The sequence below is a fragment of the Apium graveolens genome, chromosome 10 (assembly GCF_009905375.1).
Source record: "Apium graveolens cultivar Ventura chromosome 10, ASM990537v1, whole genome shotgun sequence".
NCBI lineage: Eukaryota > Viridiplantae > Streptophyta > Magnoliopsida > Apiales > Apiaceae > Apium > Apium graveolens.
In genome coordinates, this window is record NC_133656.1 from 194,029,781 (window position 1) to 194,046,090 (window position 16,310).

The 16,310-nt window shown below is 36.0% G+C and overlaps 1 protein-coding gene across 1 annotated transcript; it reads right to left on the reverse strand.

Annotated features, from left to right (window-relative positions):
- Nucleotides 1-407: 407 nt before the first annotated feature.
- On the reverse strand, nt 408-5,748 carry LOC141691530 (uncharacterized). The gene is made up of 6 exons (XM_074496261.1): nt 5,528-5,748; nt 3,497-3,528; nt 1,869-2,486; nt 1,329-1,739; nt 845-1,221; nt 408-596 (listed from the first exon to the last, which is right to left on the reverse strand). The coding sequence occupies exons 1-6, from the start codon at nt 5,746-5,748 to the stop codon at nt 408-410; spliced, it is 1,848 nt and encodes a 615-aa protein (XP_074352362.1).
- Between the last annotated feature and the right edge of the window lie 10,562 nt (nt 5,749-16,310).

A 16,310-nucleotide genomic window follows, 5' to 3' on the forward strand; every position in this document is an offset into this window, starting at 1 on the left:
AGGTTTCCCAGCCAACCATCTTATAGTTTCAGATACGGCTTCCGCATTCTCCCTCATTTATGTACTGACCTACATATAATTTATTGATGCATATAAGTGGCTACAAATTTAAAAACACGACTTATAAAAATAAAAGAGAAGGAAAAAGAATGTAAACCAACTTTTTGTTCAAACCAATCGGCAAATTGTCGATTGTGCTCTCCCAATAGCCACTGTACACTCTTCTTTTTCCCTCGATAAATCTCTTCCAAATATTTTTTATGTAACCTGAAATTACTTACATTAAATTCGACTAAACTATACCAAATACAACTTTAACAATTATATGTATACTTTTTATGATTTACTTACATAACATATGGTTCCACTTCCGAATTATTACGAAGAACTGAAAGATGAGCCTCATCTCATTCTTTTTCCGCAACTGACTTCATAGTCACACTACCGATTGGACCAGAAATTTTTTCTTCATCTTTCGGAAGACCGGCTGTTCTACTACTCCCGCTATAGAACTCACTGCAAAATTCTATTGACTCTTCTTTGAGGTAACCTTCAGCTATAGAACCTTCTGGATAGAATCGGTTTCTTACATAACTCTTCAATATTTTATTAAAGCGTTCAAATGGAAACATCCATCTATAAAAAACCGGTCCACATAATTGTGCAGTTCCCTTACTAGGTGGACCATAAGATGTATCATAACATCAAAAAATGACGGAGGGAATATCTTCTCTAACTCACACAGGGTCAATATCACATCTGCTTGTAATTTATTCAACTTTGACACATCTACAACTTTGTTGCACAGAGAGTTGAAGAAAAAACACAATCTTATGATACTAACCCTAACATTTTTCGGAAGCACTGAACGAATGCAAACAGGTAGTAGTTGTTGGAGAAGGATATGGCAGTCATGGGACTTTAAACCATACAACTTCATATCAATCATCGATACACAATTTCTTATATTTGAAGCATGTCCGTATGGAAGTTTCATGTCGTACAATGATGCCAATATTGTTTGTTTTTCTTTCCGGGAGAGAGTATAAGGGGCAAGAGGTAGGTATGTTCTTTTCTCACCTACTTCTGGAGCTAAATCAGGTCGTATTCCCATGTCAACCAAATCAAGACGTGAGGCAAGGCTGTCTTTACTCTTGAATTTCATGTGCAGAATTATCCCAATTATATTATCACACACGTTCTTTTCGACGTGCATGACATCTAAACAATGTCAAACATGGTGAAACTTCCAATACTCTAACTCAAAAAAAACTGACTATTTTTTCCATGGAGACTCCACCTTTCTTGGCTTCCCCCCTTCCCAAAACTGAACCTAAGTTGCTGTTGTTGCCCCAACACTTCCTCTCCGCTAAGTGGTTCAGGTGCACAACCAAATTCTTGTTCTCCATTAAAAGCTGTCCTTTGTCTCCTATACGGATGATAAAGATCTAAATACCGACGATATCCTTGGTAGCTCATTTTTCTACTACGACTTAGATATTTAGCCACGGTCTGATCACCGCATACTGGACAGGCCCTATAACCCTTATTAACGCACCCCGACAAATTTCGATATCCCGGAAAGTCATTTATTGTCCACATCAAGATTGCCTTTAGAGTGAAAAAGGATTTGATATGGGCATCGTACACGTTTGGTTCACCTTCCTCCCACAATTTTTTTAAATCGTCGATCAGTGGGTGGAGATATACGTCAATATCATTACCAGGCTCTTGTGGGCCTGAAATTAATGTTGTTAACATCATAAACTTCCTCTTCATGCATAACCATGGAGGAAGATTATATGTTACTAACATAACTGGCCAGCAGCTGTACCGATTATTTAATCCATTGTTGTGTGGATTTATACCATCGGCCGCTAATCCTAAACGTATATTTCTTGCCTCCCTACCAAACTCAGGCCACCTACAATCTACATTTCTCCAAGAAGGAGAATCAGAGGGGTGACGCATCTTTCCATCTTTGGATCGATTATTTGCATACCAACTCATTAATTCAGCAGTAGATGAAGATTTAAACATTCTTTTAAATCTGGGGATTATTGGAAAATACCACGTAACCTTAGCTGGCACATTTACCCTAACTTGACCATCTTTCCCAACTTTCCAGCGAGAGAGATGGCATTTGGGACACTCGGAAGAAGACTCGAGAATTGGACCCCTGTATAATACGCAGTCATTTGGACAAGCGTGGAATTTAATATACTCGAGGCCTAAATCAATCAAGGTTTTCTTGGCTTCATACATATTAGACGGAAGCAGATTATCTTTAAGAAGAATTGATCCAACTGATTGAAGCAGATCAGTAAAAGCTTTATTGGAAACTCCAAACCTAGCCTTCCAATTATGTAATTTTAAGACCGACTCTAGTTTAGTACACTCACTTCCCTCAAACAGAGGTTGTTCTGCATCGGCAACAAACCTCTCAAAGTTATCTGACTCTTTATCGCAATCTTCCCTACTATAGGCTGCTTCACACACGTTAAATGTTTCTGAAATTGGTATGGGCTTCGAGGGAGGACAAGTACTACCAACAGATGACCTAGTACTATTATCATGGTTTTCTCCATGCCAAATCCAATCAGAATATCCTAAACTAAACCCTGATTCATAAAGATGACCTCTGATTATATTCACAGAAAACTTTTTGAAGTTAGAGCAGTGTGCACAAGGACAAGGAATTTTCTTGGGGTTTTTAGCATTTTCCTCGGCAAATATCAAGAAGTTTTCAACACCAATTTAATACTGTAGAGAATCCCTATCGGCTTTTATCCAAGACTTATCCATTTAAAACCACCTGGTATGTCACTAAAAAATTCAGTATAAGGCTTATATTTATTTTATAAGTCTAATATTTATTTTATAAGTCTAATATTTATTTTAGAAGTCTAACTTGATTTTAAGTATGACATCCACACATAGGGCAGACTATAAACGACATAAGAAAACTGAGAATTCATATTATACATAATGCATATTATACATTTTAATGTTATATATTTTATTATAATATGATATGAATCGATTTGTAATGCATTACGTAATTTATATTATATATTTAATTATAGTACTAGTACTATATATTAACTAGTCATTCGGTACTTAATGTATAATCACTATATAATTAACCATAGTATAATAGTCAGATCACAGATGCAGATTATCAAATTATAAATGTACTATTTTCAACTAAACACTTGCATACACAATCACTAAATTAACCACACACTTGCATCCAAAATTCAGAACACGACTACATTTAAATATAACATACTAATACCAAAATGAATTCTCCTGCACATAATTGCAAATAAAACAAAATTGAGATTTCATATAATACATAATGCATATTATACACAACACATAGATCAACATAAGAACCAACTACATAGCACATAGACAAAAAAAATACTATCAAAACTAACAAAACAAATCAAATGTATAAGCGTACAAAACAGAGTTGGAAAAGAAAACTCACCGAAGATCGAAAAATTAAACAGCACTAATGTCCTGCAAAAACAAATCACAACATTACAAACAAATGAAAAAATAAAAAAATAATAAAAAAATATAAATGTACAACCAAAAACACCCAAATTACCTAAAGCTTTAAATCTTTTTCTCAACTTAGGTCCTGTATACAACAAGAAGAAAAGTATTAGCAACAAGTTTAGACATTAAATTAATAAAAAAAATAAGGGTTTCGAATTAGATAAAACCCCAATTTACAAAATTAGGGCTTTGAATTCAAAAATCCTCAACTTTTAAAACTGGTCTTCATGCAGAGAAGACAAGTTCGATTCAAGTAGATACAACACTTACTGAAGTAGAGAGGTTAACTGAAAGAGGCTTAACGGAGAGATTGAGAGCGGAGAGAGAGAGAGAGGTTCCACAGACAGGTTCGAGAGAGAGAGAGGTGAGAGAGAGAGAGAGAGGTTCGAGAGATTGTGATGGTGAGATGATGACCGGAGTTCAGAGAGATTGTGAGGGGAGAGAGGTTCGAGAGAGAGGGGGGCTTCGAGAGAGAGAGAGAGAAATTTTCTGTTAGTTTTTAGTTTTTTTGTTTTTAGTTTTCTGTTTTGATTTTGTTGTGTCTGAAAATTGATTTGGGGGGACCAAAATTTGGTTAAGGGGGGAGAATTTTGGGATTGGGGGGAATGTAGAACTAAAAAATGAATGAAAATTTCACTAACGAGGGAAAGAAATGGTGGGCGCGAATTTTGTTTTTTTTGGTGAATTTTAGACATTGGTTTAATTATAACCGATGTCTACAAAGAACAAAGACATCACAAAAACACGGGGTGATGTCAATACTTTTATAAACATCAGTGGCAAAGTTAACCGATGTCTAATGTGTGGTCTATTGACATTATTCTTGTAGTGATACCGTATGTACAAGTACATGTACAATACAACCCAACAATCAAACTTAATTTTAAAATCCAAAGAACCCTAAAATCAAAGTGTTTTTTATACCTAAAAAGTAAAACCCTAAAACTTAATTTTAAAATCAAAGTATTTTATAATTAGGATTCATACCTAATCCAAAGAACACACTGCCTCTCAAGTCTCGTCTCGCCTCTCAGCCCCTCGAGTGACGTCGGTCGTCGCCGTCGTCTCGTGAGTCGTGCCTCGTGCGGTAAGAGTAGGAGTAGGCGAGTAGCTGTATTATAGTCGACTAGTCGTAGATCTGAATTTTATTTTTATTTTGTTCTTTCTTTGATTGGGCTTACCTAGATAGATCAGTGTTTTATTTTTACATGATTGAGTTATATAACATATGGATTGGGCTTCAAACACAAAGGCCCAAAAAATCATATTTATATCGAGTTCTAACGAGCTGTCCATTGCTGTCCGGGTTTGAGATCGGTTCGGTTAGGTTCGCGAACAACTTGTGTTCGGTTCGAGAATAACCGAACTCGAGTTTTGACCAAAATTTTGTTCGTTAACGTTATCGAACAATGTTCGGTTCGTTAATTTTTTGTTCGTGTTCGTGAAATGTTCGTCCGAGTTCGGTTCGTTTACAGCCCTAGATTTGAGCAAGTCCAGACAATTGATCAACTAACATACCATTGATAGTTGTGGGTTGAGCTTCTATTTCCTGTAGCCACTTTGAGATTAGATGAGGTTGTGGTTGAGAAGGGTTATAAGTGGATGGTTGTTCATTTGGATTTGAGGTGGAGGGTAGAGATTCAATAAAACCACTTGTGACAGATGTCACAGTTTGACTCACGGGTTCACTGTGATTATGACAGTTTGTTATTTTCCACTTGTGATGGGACTTATATCCTTCATGCTAAAATACGATCCTAACACTGACTTCAAGTTTCTTATGGAGTTTTGACAATTACCCGATATTAGAATATCGTCCATATAGATGAGTACCAGCATTATTGCATCATTGTTCACTTGTGAATGCAGATTATAATCCGCTTTGGAGTGGCTGAATCTAATTGACACCAGAGATAATTTGTGATGCCTTTGTCGAGACGCTTGTCACAGCCCATACAGTGCTTTCTTAAGCCTACACACTAAATGTGTTGTGCTTGTATTCTGACCAACGAGTCTTCCCACTTCAACTCGACTTCCCAGTCCACCATAACCTTTTGGCATTGTCATGTACACTCTTTCCTCCAATTCACCATTTAAGAAGGCGTTTGAGACATCCAGCTGGTGTACAAACCAGTTCTTTATTGGAGCCACTGCCAACAAGGCCCTCACTGTCGACATTTTTGCCACAGGGGAAAACATCTCAATATAATCAATCCCATATTATTGTTTGTATCCCAGAATCACTAGACGCGCCTTGTATTTGTCTACAGACCCATCCACTTTGAACTTAGTTTTGAAAATTCATTTACACCCAATGGCTTTTCTATTGGGTGGCAATGTTTTTAACCTCCCATATGTGATTCTTTTCCAATGCTTCCAGGTCCAAATTGATGGCTTCCACCCAATGTGGGTGTTTTACTGCCTGTGAGAAATATAAAGGATCTGTTTGTGGAATGATATCAGCCAAAAAAATAGTTAAAAGTTGGACTTACTTCTTGAGATGTCACTATCAATGCAATCATGACTTTACTTGAGTTTGGGGTGACAAAGTCACTCATCCACGATGGTTGCTTCGAAGTTCTGCCGGATCTTCTTTGTGCTTGCTGTTCAGGTTCTCGACTCATATAATTTCTTGGTGATTCAGTTATACTTTCCATTTCAGTTTCACTCTCCATCGTGTCTTCTACATCAGTTGTAGTTGCACTTTCGAGCTCATTGTTGGTAACGATGTTCTCTTCACTGCCCATAATTTCTGGTAGCTCATAATCATGTGTATTCCTTTGTCCAAAAGGAAATGAAACTGGCAGTAGTTCCATATACCTTTTGTCATCATTCTTGTTAAGTGGAAAAATGCTTTCATAGAAGACCACATGTCTAGAGACCATGGGCTGCATTGTCGTCAACTTCAGAAGCCTATAACCTTTTGTGTTGCTCGGGTCTCCAATGAATTCACATGCCACTCCTCGAGGGGCAAATTTATCCCCGCCATGATTGGAGTTGTAAGCCACTGCCAAGCAACTAAAAGCCTTTAAATTCTCATAATCCACCTCCTTATTGTACAACTTCTTAAACGGAGTTTCGAAATTCAATGCTATATTTGGCAGTAGCGATTAATAATGTGTGTTGCTCTCAATACACAATCCCCCCAAAAAGATAAGGATAAGCCTGACTGAAACCGTAGTGCCCGAGCCACCTCCAACACTTGTCTATGCTTCATTTCTACACGATCGTTTTGTTGTGGTGTATACGGACATGAAGTTTGGTGTACTATTCCCTTTCTTGTGAAGTGTGCACTGCATTCTTTATCAGCAAACTACAAGGCATTGTCCGATCGTATGACATTGATCTTCCCATTGAACTGATTCAACACATATTCTTCAAAACCCTTTAATGTGCATAGATAATCAGACTTTTGCAGCAAATACACCAACATCATTCTGCTGAAATCATCCACTAGCGTCAAAAAATATTTGAATTTTCCTCTAGTGCTCACTTTATACGGCCCCCAAATATCAGTATGAATCAACTCGAACGCATTCGAGGCATGTGAATCACTCATAGTGAAGCTCAACCTGATCATCTTTTCCAAAGGACATGTGACACACACATGCTCCTCCTTTTTTGACATATAAGACTTGATGTGACTAATATGTTGGATCCTTGATACCGATGCGCGCCCCAATCTTTGGTGCCAAATAGTGAAATAATTTTTGCTTTTCACTCCTGTCTTTCCAGCTTTATCGATCTGCTTTTCTTTTGATTTCAGTCCTGTCATGGCTACACCTACAGCAGTTGGTATGTCATGCCTTAAATAGTACAAACCTTGCTTCATCTATCCCTTTCCAATCACCTTTTTCGATGAAGAGTCTATTACGAAATAGCTGTTGGGGTCGAACACCATATCACATTTGCTATCTTGTGCCAATTTGTGTATGGACAACAAGTTATTGTGAGACTGTGGCACGTGCAATACATTGCAGAACTTCATTCCATTTTGCAGAACAGCATCTCCAATGTGTGTGATGAATGCACTAGCTCTAGTTGGCAATTTGATATTGAAGGTTGAGGGTGCCATCCTGACATTGATCAAGTTATTGAGAGAAGATGTCATGTCATCCGAAGCCCCCGAATCAATGATCCATTCCAACTTTGTAATTTTATCCTTTCCACTGCTCACCATCCCAGAAAAGCCATAATCGATTTCATCATCAGTTTCTGACTCTTTGTGCGTCGAGGCTCCATTTCTCGTGATCAATTTTAGTAGTTGGTCTGATTGTTGAGAAGTTATCACAATTTTTTATTAATCTGAAGCACTTCCTTGAGCATTATTCGCCTTTTTGGGAAACGCAGCTCCAGAGCTTGACCACTTTCCAGGTGCCAGTTTTTGAGCCCCTAGTTTATACTTGGAATGCCACCTTGGACACTTCCATGTAGTTTCCCAAAATCTGTCACTTGTATGGCCTTTTCTTCCACAGGTCTTGCATTGCAGAATCTTATCTCCAGCTCATTTACTATACATGGCTATAACATCAGACTCTCCCAGACCAGTTTGAGACATGATCTCCTTTTGTGATTCTTGTTGTTGTACTGATGCACAAGCTGTTTCCACCGAGGGTAAAGGACACATCATCAAGAGCTGACTTCTCTGTGCTCCATAGGTTTCATCCAGTCCATTCAAGAACTGGAAAAGTTTTGATTCTTCTCTAAAATTTTCCATGGCCTTCAACAGCTTGGTAATTTCAGGGATCATGGTAGTTATGGTTGGGAGAATATTCATAGATTCTATTTCTTCCCACAACCCACTCATGGTTGTGAAATAATCACTTATCTTCATTCCATTTTATATTTAAGACTAAATAGATATTTATTTAATTTGTACTTTCGGGACCCATTAGTTAACAAGAACCCTTTTTCAAGTTATTTCCAGATTTCATATGCAATATTAATGAAAAGAACAGGTGATTTAATATTTTTAGAAATATTGTTGTGAATCCAAAAAATTACCGTATTGTTGCAAGTGTCCACTGCATAGCCTCCACTGCATCTGTTGAGTTTTTTGTCACTGACCCATCAACAAACCCTAATTTTCTCTCTGCAGCTGGATTTCAAAAGACCTTTTCCATTATCTGTAGTCCCCAACACCTTGTAACTTTGGTACAATAATAGACTCTGGCCCATCTGAAGGGTGTAAAAATAAAGGGTTTTGTAGATTTGTAAATGATAGTCTATTAGTAGCCATTTGCTTCTCTAGAAAACTAAACCACTGCTACTTTGATGATGACAACGCCTTCAGTTTTGACCACTAAACAAGACCTTTAAATCTCATTTTTAAACACTCTTTACTATTGTAGCTATCAATGCTAGCTCTGATACCATATTGACAGATATTGAAATAGCAAATGATAACTATTTAGTAAAATACTTGAGAGCATGAAACTGTTTCTTATTTAGCCAAGACAACAATATTTATGATAAGGATCAATAGACTACAACTAATATCCTTATAGTCTGGATACAAAACAGCAATCCTAACAACCTTTATAAAATACCACTATGTCCCTAGTGTAAGACAACATAGAGGCCCCTACATTATTAATGCTTAACCCCCAGGTACAAATGATAACCATTCAACCATTCTACTAACTAACCATTCAACCATTCTACTAACTACAAGACAAAGACAGTGGTGCCAATACATAAAATGTATTGTGGCTGTTTATTTGAAAGTAAAAACATGGAGGGAAAGGATCACTATTGCTTTGCTCATTCCTTAATTTCATTAGTGGCAAAATCCGTAAAATCTTCTGCTGGCAGTACAAGTCCAGGTGAATTAATAAGTTCCCCAATCAATAGTATTGTCGGATTAGCTCATTCATCATCTTGTTTTCATGTGAATGCAGGTAAACACATTCTATTCTTGGTTTTATGTTGTCCTTACCTGAATTCACACTGCTTATCATTCTGTAAATTCAGTACATAATTAATCTAATAAAATAAAGTGTTTATTAGGCGAGGGTATGGGACTCGAGAACGTCCCCGTATAGTGGCATGTGTAGGCGGATATTAGCTCATTGTATTATCAAATTGATGTCATAAATAAAAAACATGATTTGCAATACAGTATATAAAATAAGATGCGAGAAATTAGGAAGATATTGAAGTGTGAGGATAGATTAATTTGCAAATTTCCAGAATCCTGAAGTCCTTTAATGTAAAAACAACAATACTGTATTGTTGTTATTATTGTCAACTGGTTATCTGATTAATGGATTTCATCAAGTGGCATACATTGTTAAACTGCAGGACATTGGCCCCCGACTTTTTAGTACTCCTCCAGTAAGTCCTCCAAGGCCAAGTTACTTGACAATTTTGGAATAATCTTAAATTTAGTTATTAATTATTTGTTTATTTAATTATTAGATATTTAGCAATAGATTAATTATTAGAGAAAAATATTATTTTAGAATTGTTTAGTAGTGGGGTAGTGGAGTTATGGAGTAAATTATGGACATGTAATTTACCCATTAATTAGTAGTGGTTAGTTTTAGTAATAATTAGTTTTAATATGTTTGTAAAGCCTAGATAATGACTAGTTTATCTTGAGTTTTAAGAAGAAAAAAAGAAATAACAAGAAATATAGCGGTACAAGTTTTTTGCAAAAAAAATGTAGGTGTCTTTTTTTTTTCTAAGTTTTTCCAACATGGTATCAGAGCCATATGATCCAGGGCTTATAAAACTCTTATAAAAATACACATATACATATATATATTATCCTTAATATTTTCCATGACATCTACAAATGCAAAAAATATGGGCATCTGTCAAAGAATTGTAGATTTCAGAATGATGAAGAAAGGTTGGCACAATTGATCGAGGGAGAACCACTTCTTAGAGTTATGGAGAGAAAGTGTTCCAAAGTGTTTTTTGAGAAAGTGCTCCAAAGTGTTTTTGGAGAGAAAGTGCTCCAAAGTGTTTTTGATGAGATAGTGCATCAAAATTGATGGTGGTGAGAAGTGCATCACAGGCGAAGAGAAAGTGCTTCGTAAATTTAAGATTATGGGGGTGAATGTTGTAATAATCTTAAATTTAGTTATTAATTATTTGTTTATTTAATTATTAGATATTTAGCAATAGATTAATTATTAGAGAAAAATATTATTTTAGAATTGTTTAGTAGTGGGGTAGTGGAGTAAATTATGGACATGTAATTTACCCATTAATTAGTAGTGGTTAGTTTTAGTAATAGTTAGTTTTAATATGTTTGTAAAGCCTATATAATGACTAGTTTACCTTGAGTTTTAAGAAGAAAAAAAGAAATAACAAGAAATATAGCAGTACAAGTTCTGCAAAAAAATGTAGGTGTCTTCTTTTTTCTCTAAGTTTTTCCAACAGACAACAGGCATGAGAAGAGTTTATTCTTTAGAAGAGTTTATTCTTTAGAATTTAGGCCACACCTAATATCTTCCCCAGACTCGGGGTTGGCTGATCCACTTCTAGGTTTTGGTGGAACAGCTGGTGCTTTTGATCGAAGCTTCCTTCCACAATCTACTATCTATAGTTGGAGCTGTGTTCACTTTTCCAAGCCACTTCTTACAGTACCAGAGGATAGTGAATTTGTGATTTCTAAAAGAGATGAGAGGGAAAAGCATGCCCTTGACCATTTTACTAAATACCAACACAATTGTACGTTTACAAGTTTAACTTTTCGCTCAACGTTTCAATTTTTTGTTCATTTACCTTGCAGCTGTTAACAATCTAAACAATCCTCTACTTACAAAAGTTGAGTCCGATATCAAAACAGCTTTGATGCAACCATTTTCCCCAGTTGTTTTTGCTGTGGATGATAGTGAGCATATCAGGTAAGCTGATGATGTTTCTTACTCTCACCCCATTTGAAGTAGACTCCAGTGGTTATTCCATTCTCACAGGAATTTCGTCCATACTATGAGGAATGATCTGGTAAAGCTTCTCAGCATAGGGAAAACTGATAATATAGTTTATTGGTTTTAATGTGTATGTAGGTGTGTGTGTATTCTAGGTTTAGCAGGTCTGTAGGTGTTTACATAATGGAAGGAGAAAATATAAGGTGAACTGTCTATGTATTATTATAATCATCTGGTGGCCTTTATATAATTCAATTAATAATAGAAAAATCTTATCTTTTAAAAATACTTCAACTATAATCCAAAAATATTCAAAATTAAACCATAACTAATCTTAAACTATTATTCTAAAGATTTGGTCAACATCAATCAATTATTAAAATATATTTAAATTTAAATATCAAAACATAATTCTAACATAGTTGTATATAATCAAGATTTAAGAAATATGTGCTTCACAGTATATAGAATATATCTGTCAATATGTAACTTTGAAGTCGAAGCCAACATGACAAACTCGATAAGCATTTTACATGTATTCTTAACTGCTTACATCATTAAATGTATATTTTGTGTTTCTATATGTACTCAATATTATTATACTGGTAATTGGAATAGCATAAAGAATTTCACAAGTATATTATGCTTATCAATCATAATGTAATTATTCAGAATAAACTGATTATTTGTAAAAAATATATAATGCATGTGATATGGTCTTCACTCTTGACATTTTAGTTATTTATAGTAATTCACGAATCTTTCGATAATTTGTTAGGATAATATAAAATATGAGAATGAAAGTTTCTAGTTACGTTTTTATGATTTTTATTGTTATTGGTCATATGCACACACCCACGCCTCCATCAAGGCTTTTGAACTCTGAAACTCGATATTTTTTTTTGTTTATGCATTGCAATTTACATTTAGTAATCAAGTATGTACACTTTATTTTAGTTAAATTAATCTAGGATATCTAAATAAAGTAGCTTTGGTACTTTTTGTTTGCTCAGAATATGCAGACTAAACTATTCTGTTCTTTTGTTCATTTTGTCAAACACTGCCTTGGCATGGTACATCTATACATATATGTATGGAATACTCCATTGAGTGCTTCAGTGTTGAATTTTGAGATTATAAGATTATAGGAAGATAAGTAAATCCACCAGCCTCTCTAAATTCTGCATCTGACCCCCAAAATCATGTTTTAGTTGCAGACAAAGTTGGCAATAACGCAAAACATTTGAAAAGTTCTAAATTTTTTATGCAAAAAGTGCAGGTGGAAATTTTATGTTTGACTTGGATATTCCATATTAGTTGATGCCTTTACTTGCACGTAGAGCTGGCCAAACGAGCGATTTGGCTCGGCTCGTTCGCAATTCGGCTCGTCAAAATTCGCCTAATTCGGCGCGTCAACGAACGGTTAATTATTCGGCACTAATCGTCAAGTTTAACGAACCGAATACGAACACTATTTTATAAAACCGGAACCGGCCCGGAATCAGACCGGCCCGAACCGGCTAATTCGTTGACAAACAGACAGAAAATTGAGGGGGTTATTCGCGGTTAACCGGCCCGCGAATAATTCGTAAATCGCGATTAAAGTTCACGCGCCAAGAACAAATTATTTCTTATATTGGAAGTCATACCAAGAACGGTTCCATGGGCGCCTCTGTAAGGTGGGTAAGGCTGTGGGGGATTGGCATAAGGATCAGGTGGGTATGTAGTGTAAGTAGTTGATGATGAGATTAGTTGTGATGGTGGGTATTGATTGTTTTGGTTTCTTCTTCTGTTGGGGTTGTTATTGCTACTCCAAGATGTACCCATTTCAAAACTTGTTGTTTGTTGTTAAGAGAGAGAGAGGAAGAGAGAGACAGAGAGAGGCAGGGAGGGAGAGAGAGAAAGAGGCAGAGAGAGAGAGTTGGGGGTATAGTTTTTGGAGTTGAATTTGATGAAGGCGGTGATCAAGAATTGACGCGTTTCAAGAAATTGACTGTATAGATATAATATTCAGGTGATAAAACTGTCATAGTTCTTCTCATCAACACGTTAAGAAGAAACATACGCAAGGGAATAGTTTTATCCAATTATTCGTTTGTTAACCGCACAAACCGCCTATTCGCCAGAACCGTGTTATTCGCTTTATTCACGTGCCGTTCACGAGTCCTCCAACTCTGTAATCGGCCCGGCTCGGCCCGAACCGTATATCCTCGCGTGCCGTTCACGGTTTCAGATGTCAACTAACCGGCCCGTCCAAAAATCGGCCCGGCACGCTCGGCCCGTTCGTTTGGCCGGCTCTACTTGCACGTCTTGATTAGATAGGAATATTTGGAATCCGTATTTTAATATGTTTTTTTAACACACACTGATGGCTCATAAATTTTTGAAGTTTAAATCTTGAAATCTAAGTTAAATGTGGATGATTAATGGAGCACTCAGGTTTACAAGTATATTGGTCCATAATAAGTATTTTACTAATATTTTCTTTGTATTTGCATCGTCTTAGGGTATGGAACTTGATAGCTTGATTCTCGCTTTAAGTCCTTACTATTGTGTTTTTTTCCAAAGATTTTGTTTCAACTTTATTTAAATTTTAATTTAACTTGCACGATGCAGGTGATCTGGAAGCATACGAATTTGGAAAGATTACTCTGTAAGAAGAAAACAGAAACTCGTAACTGTTTTTTCTTATATCCAAGGTCATAAACCTAGTGTCCAATGTGTGAAAGCTGGTGTGGATTGGCAACAACGATCAGGATATCTGGTACTTCTTTTATAAATTACATTAATATGGAATTTTGCGTTTGCTCAACCTTTATTGAAGTGATCTTTTTTATTTTGCTAAGTTATTGAAGTGATCTTTAGTTGGCATAGAGTTGTAGAATCAGGATTATAGTAAAATCTATTAAGAATTTGATATATTGTGTAGTACCTCTTAATTACAAGTTTAATTTTTTTCCCCAGTATGCTTCTGGTGAAGTATCTTCCACCATGGTGTGGGATCTGGACAAGGAGCAGCTTGTTAATACTATCCCTTTGGATGCAGAATGCAGCGTCTCAGCATTGGTGGGTTCTATCTTCTGTAACTCACTCAACGGTAACCCGCACCGACACAAGCAAACATTTATGTTCAAATGGATTTTCACCCTTTGTGTTTTTTCCTTTTAAGTATTGTTTACACTTCTTCCTCCAAAGTGCCTAGTTTAGCGGTATTTTTTGCTCATTTTCTATAAATTTATGTTCTCGTGGTATGTGTAATTTTTTGCATATAGTACAAGAAAGAATTTCATTGGTTATAATAGCATGCAAGTATATATATTAATTAATATATTGATGTCAATACTATCCATAATCCATACTATATTAAAGACGAAATATTAAAAGTTTTGTTGTTGGTCGTTGGTCACTCAATCTAAAGACATCAGATCAAATTGATGAGAACCGTTAGATATGATTTTAAAACTTATTAGTAAATTGATATAAGATCGAATCTTATAAGCAACATATTATTAAGAAAAATTATAATTTATAATATATAATGATAAAAACGACCGTACATAGCACGGGTTATATACTAGTATACTATTATAACCGATATTGGGTATAATCCGTAATCAATCGGCAGTACGTAGTTTAAGTATTAAAGGTTTAGTGCTTTGTTACCCGAACTCGGCCGAAGTGACCAACATGGATACGTATCCAAGTGTAGGACTCGACAACCTTTTGAAAAAAAATCATACATGTTTTTGGCCTAAAATTCTTGTCGTCCATACTCATGTCCGAGTGTTGAGTATCCGACACGGGTACTCGAAGGTAGAATGAAGAGTCCGAGTCTGCTTTTTTCTGTTTATTTTATCTCTCTGGCTCGCCCAATAGCAACTTTTCAACATTTTGATGTCTACTGTGTTGATATAAAACCGTGTGTAAGTGTATAGATATATTTCTGAGAGAATGGAGTACTTCTCATTAATTAAAACAACAACGATTACATACATAAATAAGGCATACACAACAAAGGTGGTGCCAATAAAATAAGAACAAACTAACTGCTATCCCAGACTACTTCAAACACTACCACTTATTCCACTACACCCTAAAACTCTCATCACCTACGTGAACTCAGCCACATACTACAACTGAAATAAATTTTAATAAAAACATTTATTAAAAACAGTTCAGATTAAATAAATAAATCAAACAATCTCTCCCTGGATCTAAACTATTTTGCCAAGATTCTTCACACCCAGCAACCTACGCATTTCCTCGAATTTTGCAGATGACATTGGCTTTGTCAGAATATCAGCCCTCTGTTCGTTTGTGTGTATGTACTTCATAACAATCTCTCCACGTTCCACGCAATCTCGTATGAAGTGATATCGCACATCTATGTGCTTGCTTCTGCCATGAAAGACCGGATTCTTCGTTAAATCTATTGCTGACTTGTTATCTAAATATATAGTAACTGCCCAGAGCACACATCTGTTATCTGCCTCAACAAGTTCTTCAACCATATGCCCTGACATGTAGCTGCCATAAACTCAGCTTCACACGAGGATAACGCCACACATCTTTGCTTTTGAGACACCCAAATTATGAAGTTCTCATTTAAGTAAAATACTATTCCGCCAGTGCTATGTCTGTCATCCAAGCTACCAGCTAGGTAGTTTCCCACGCCTTGTGCATACGTCAAACCATACTAAAATGTAGGACAATCGGTTTTTCCATATAACGACTTACAACTCCAACCGAATACGCGAGATCTAGGCGAGTGTGCACCAGGTATCGTAAGCCTCCAATTATACTCCTGAACAGTGTTGCATCCACAGGCATACCAGTTTCATCCTTATGTAGCATGAT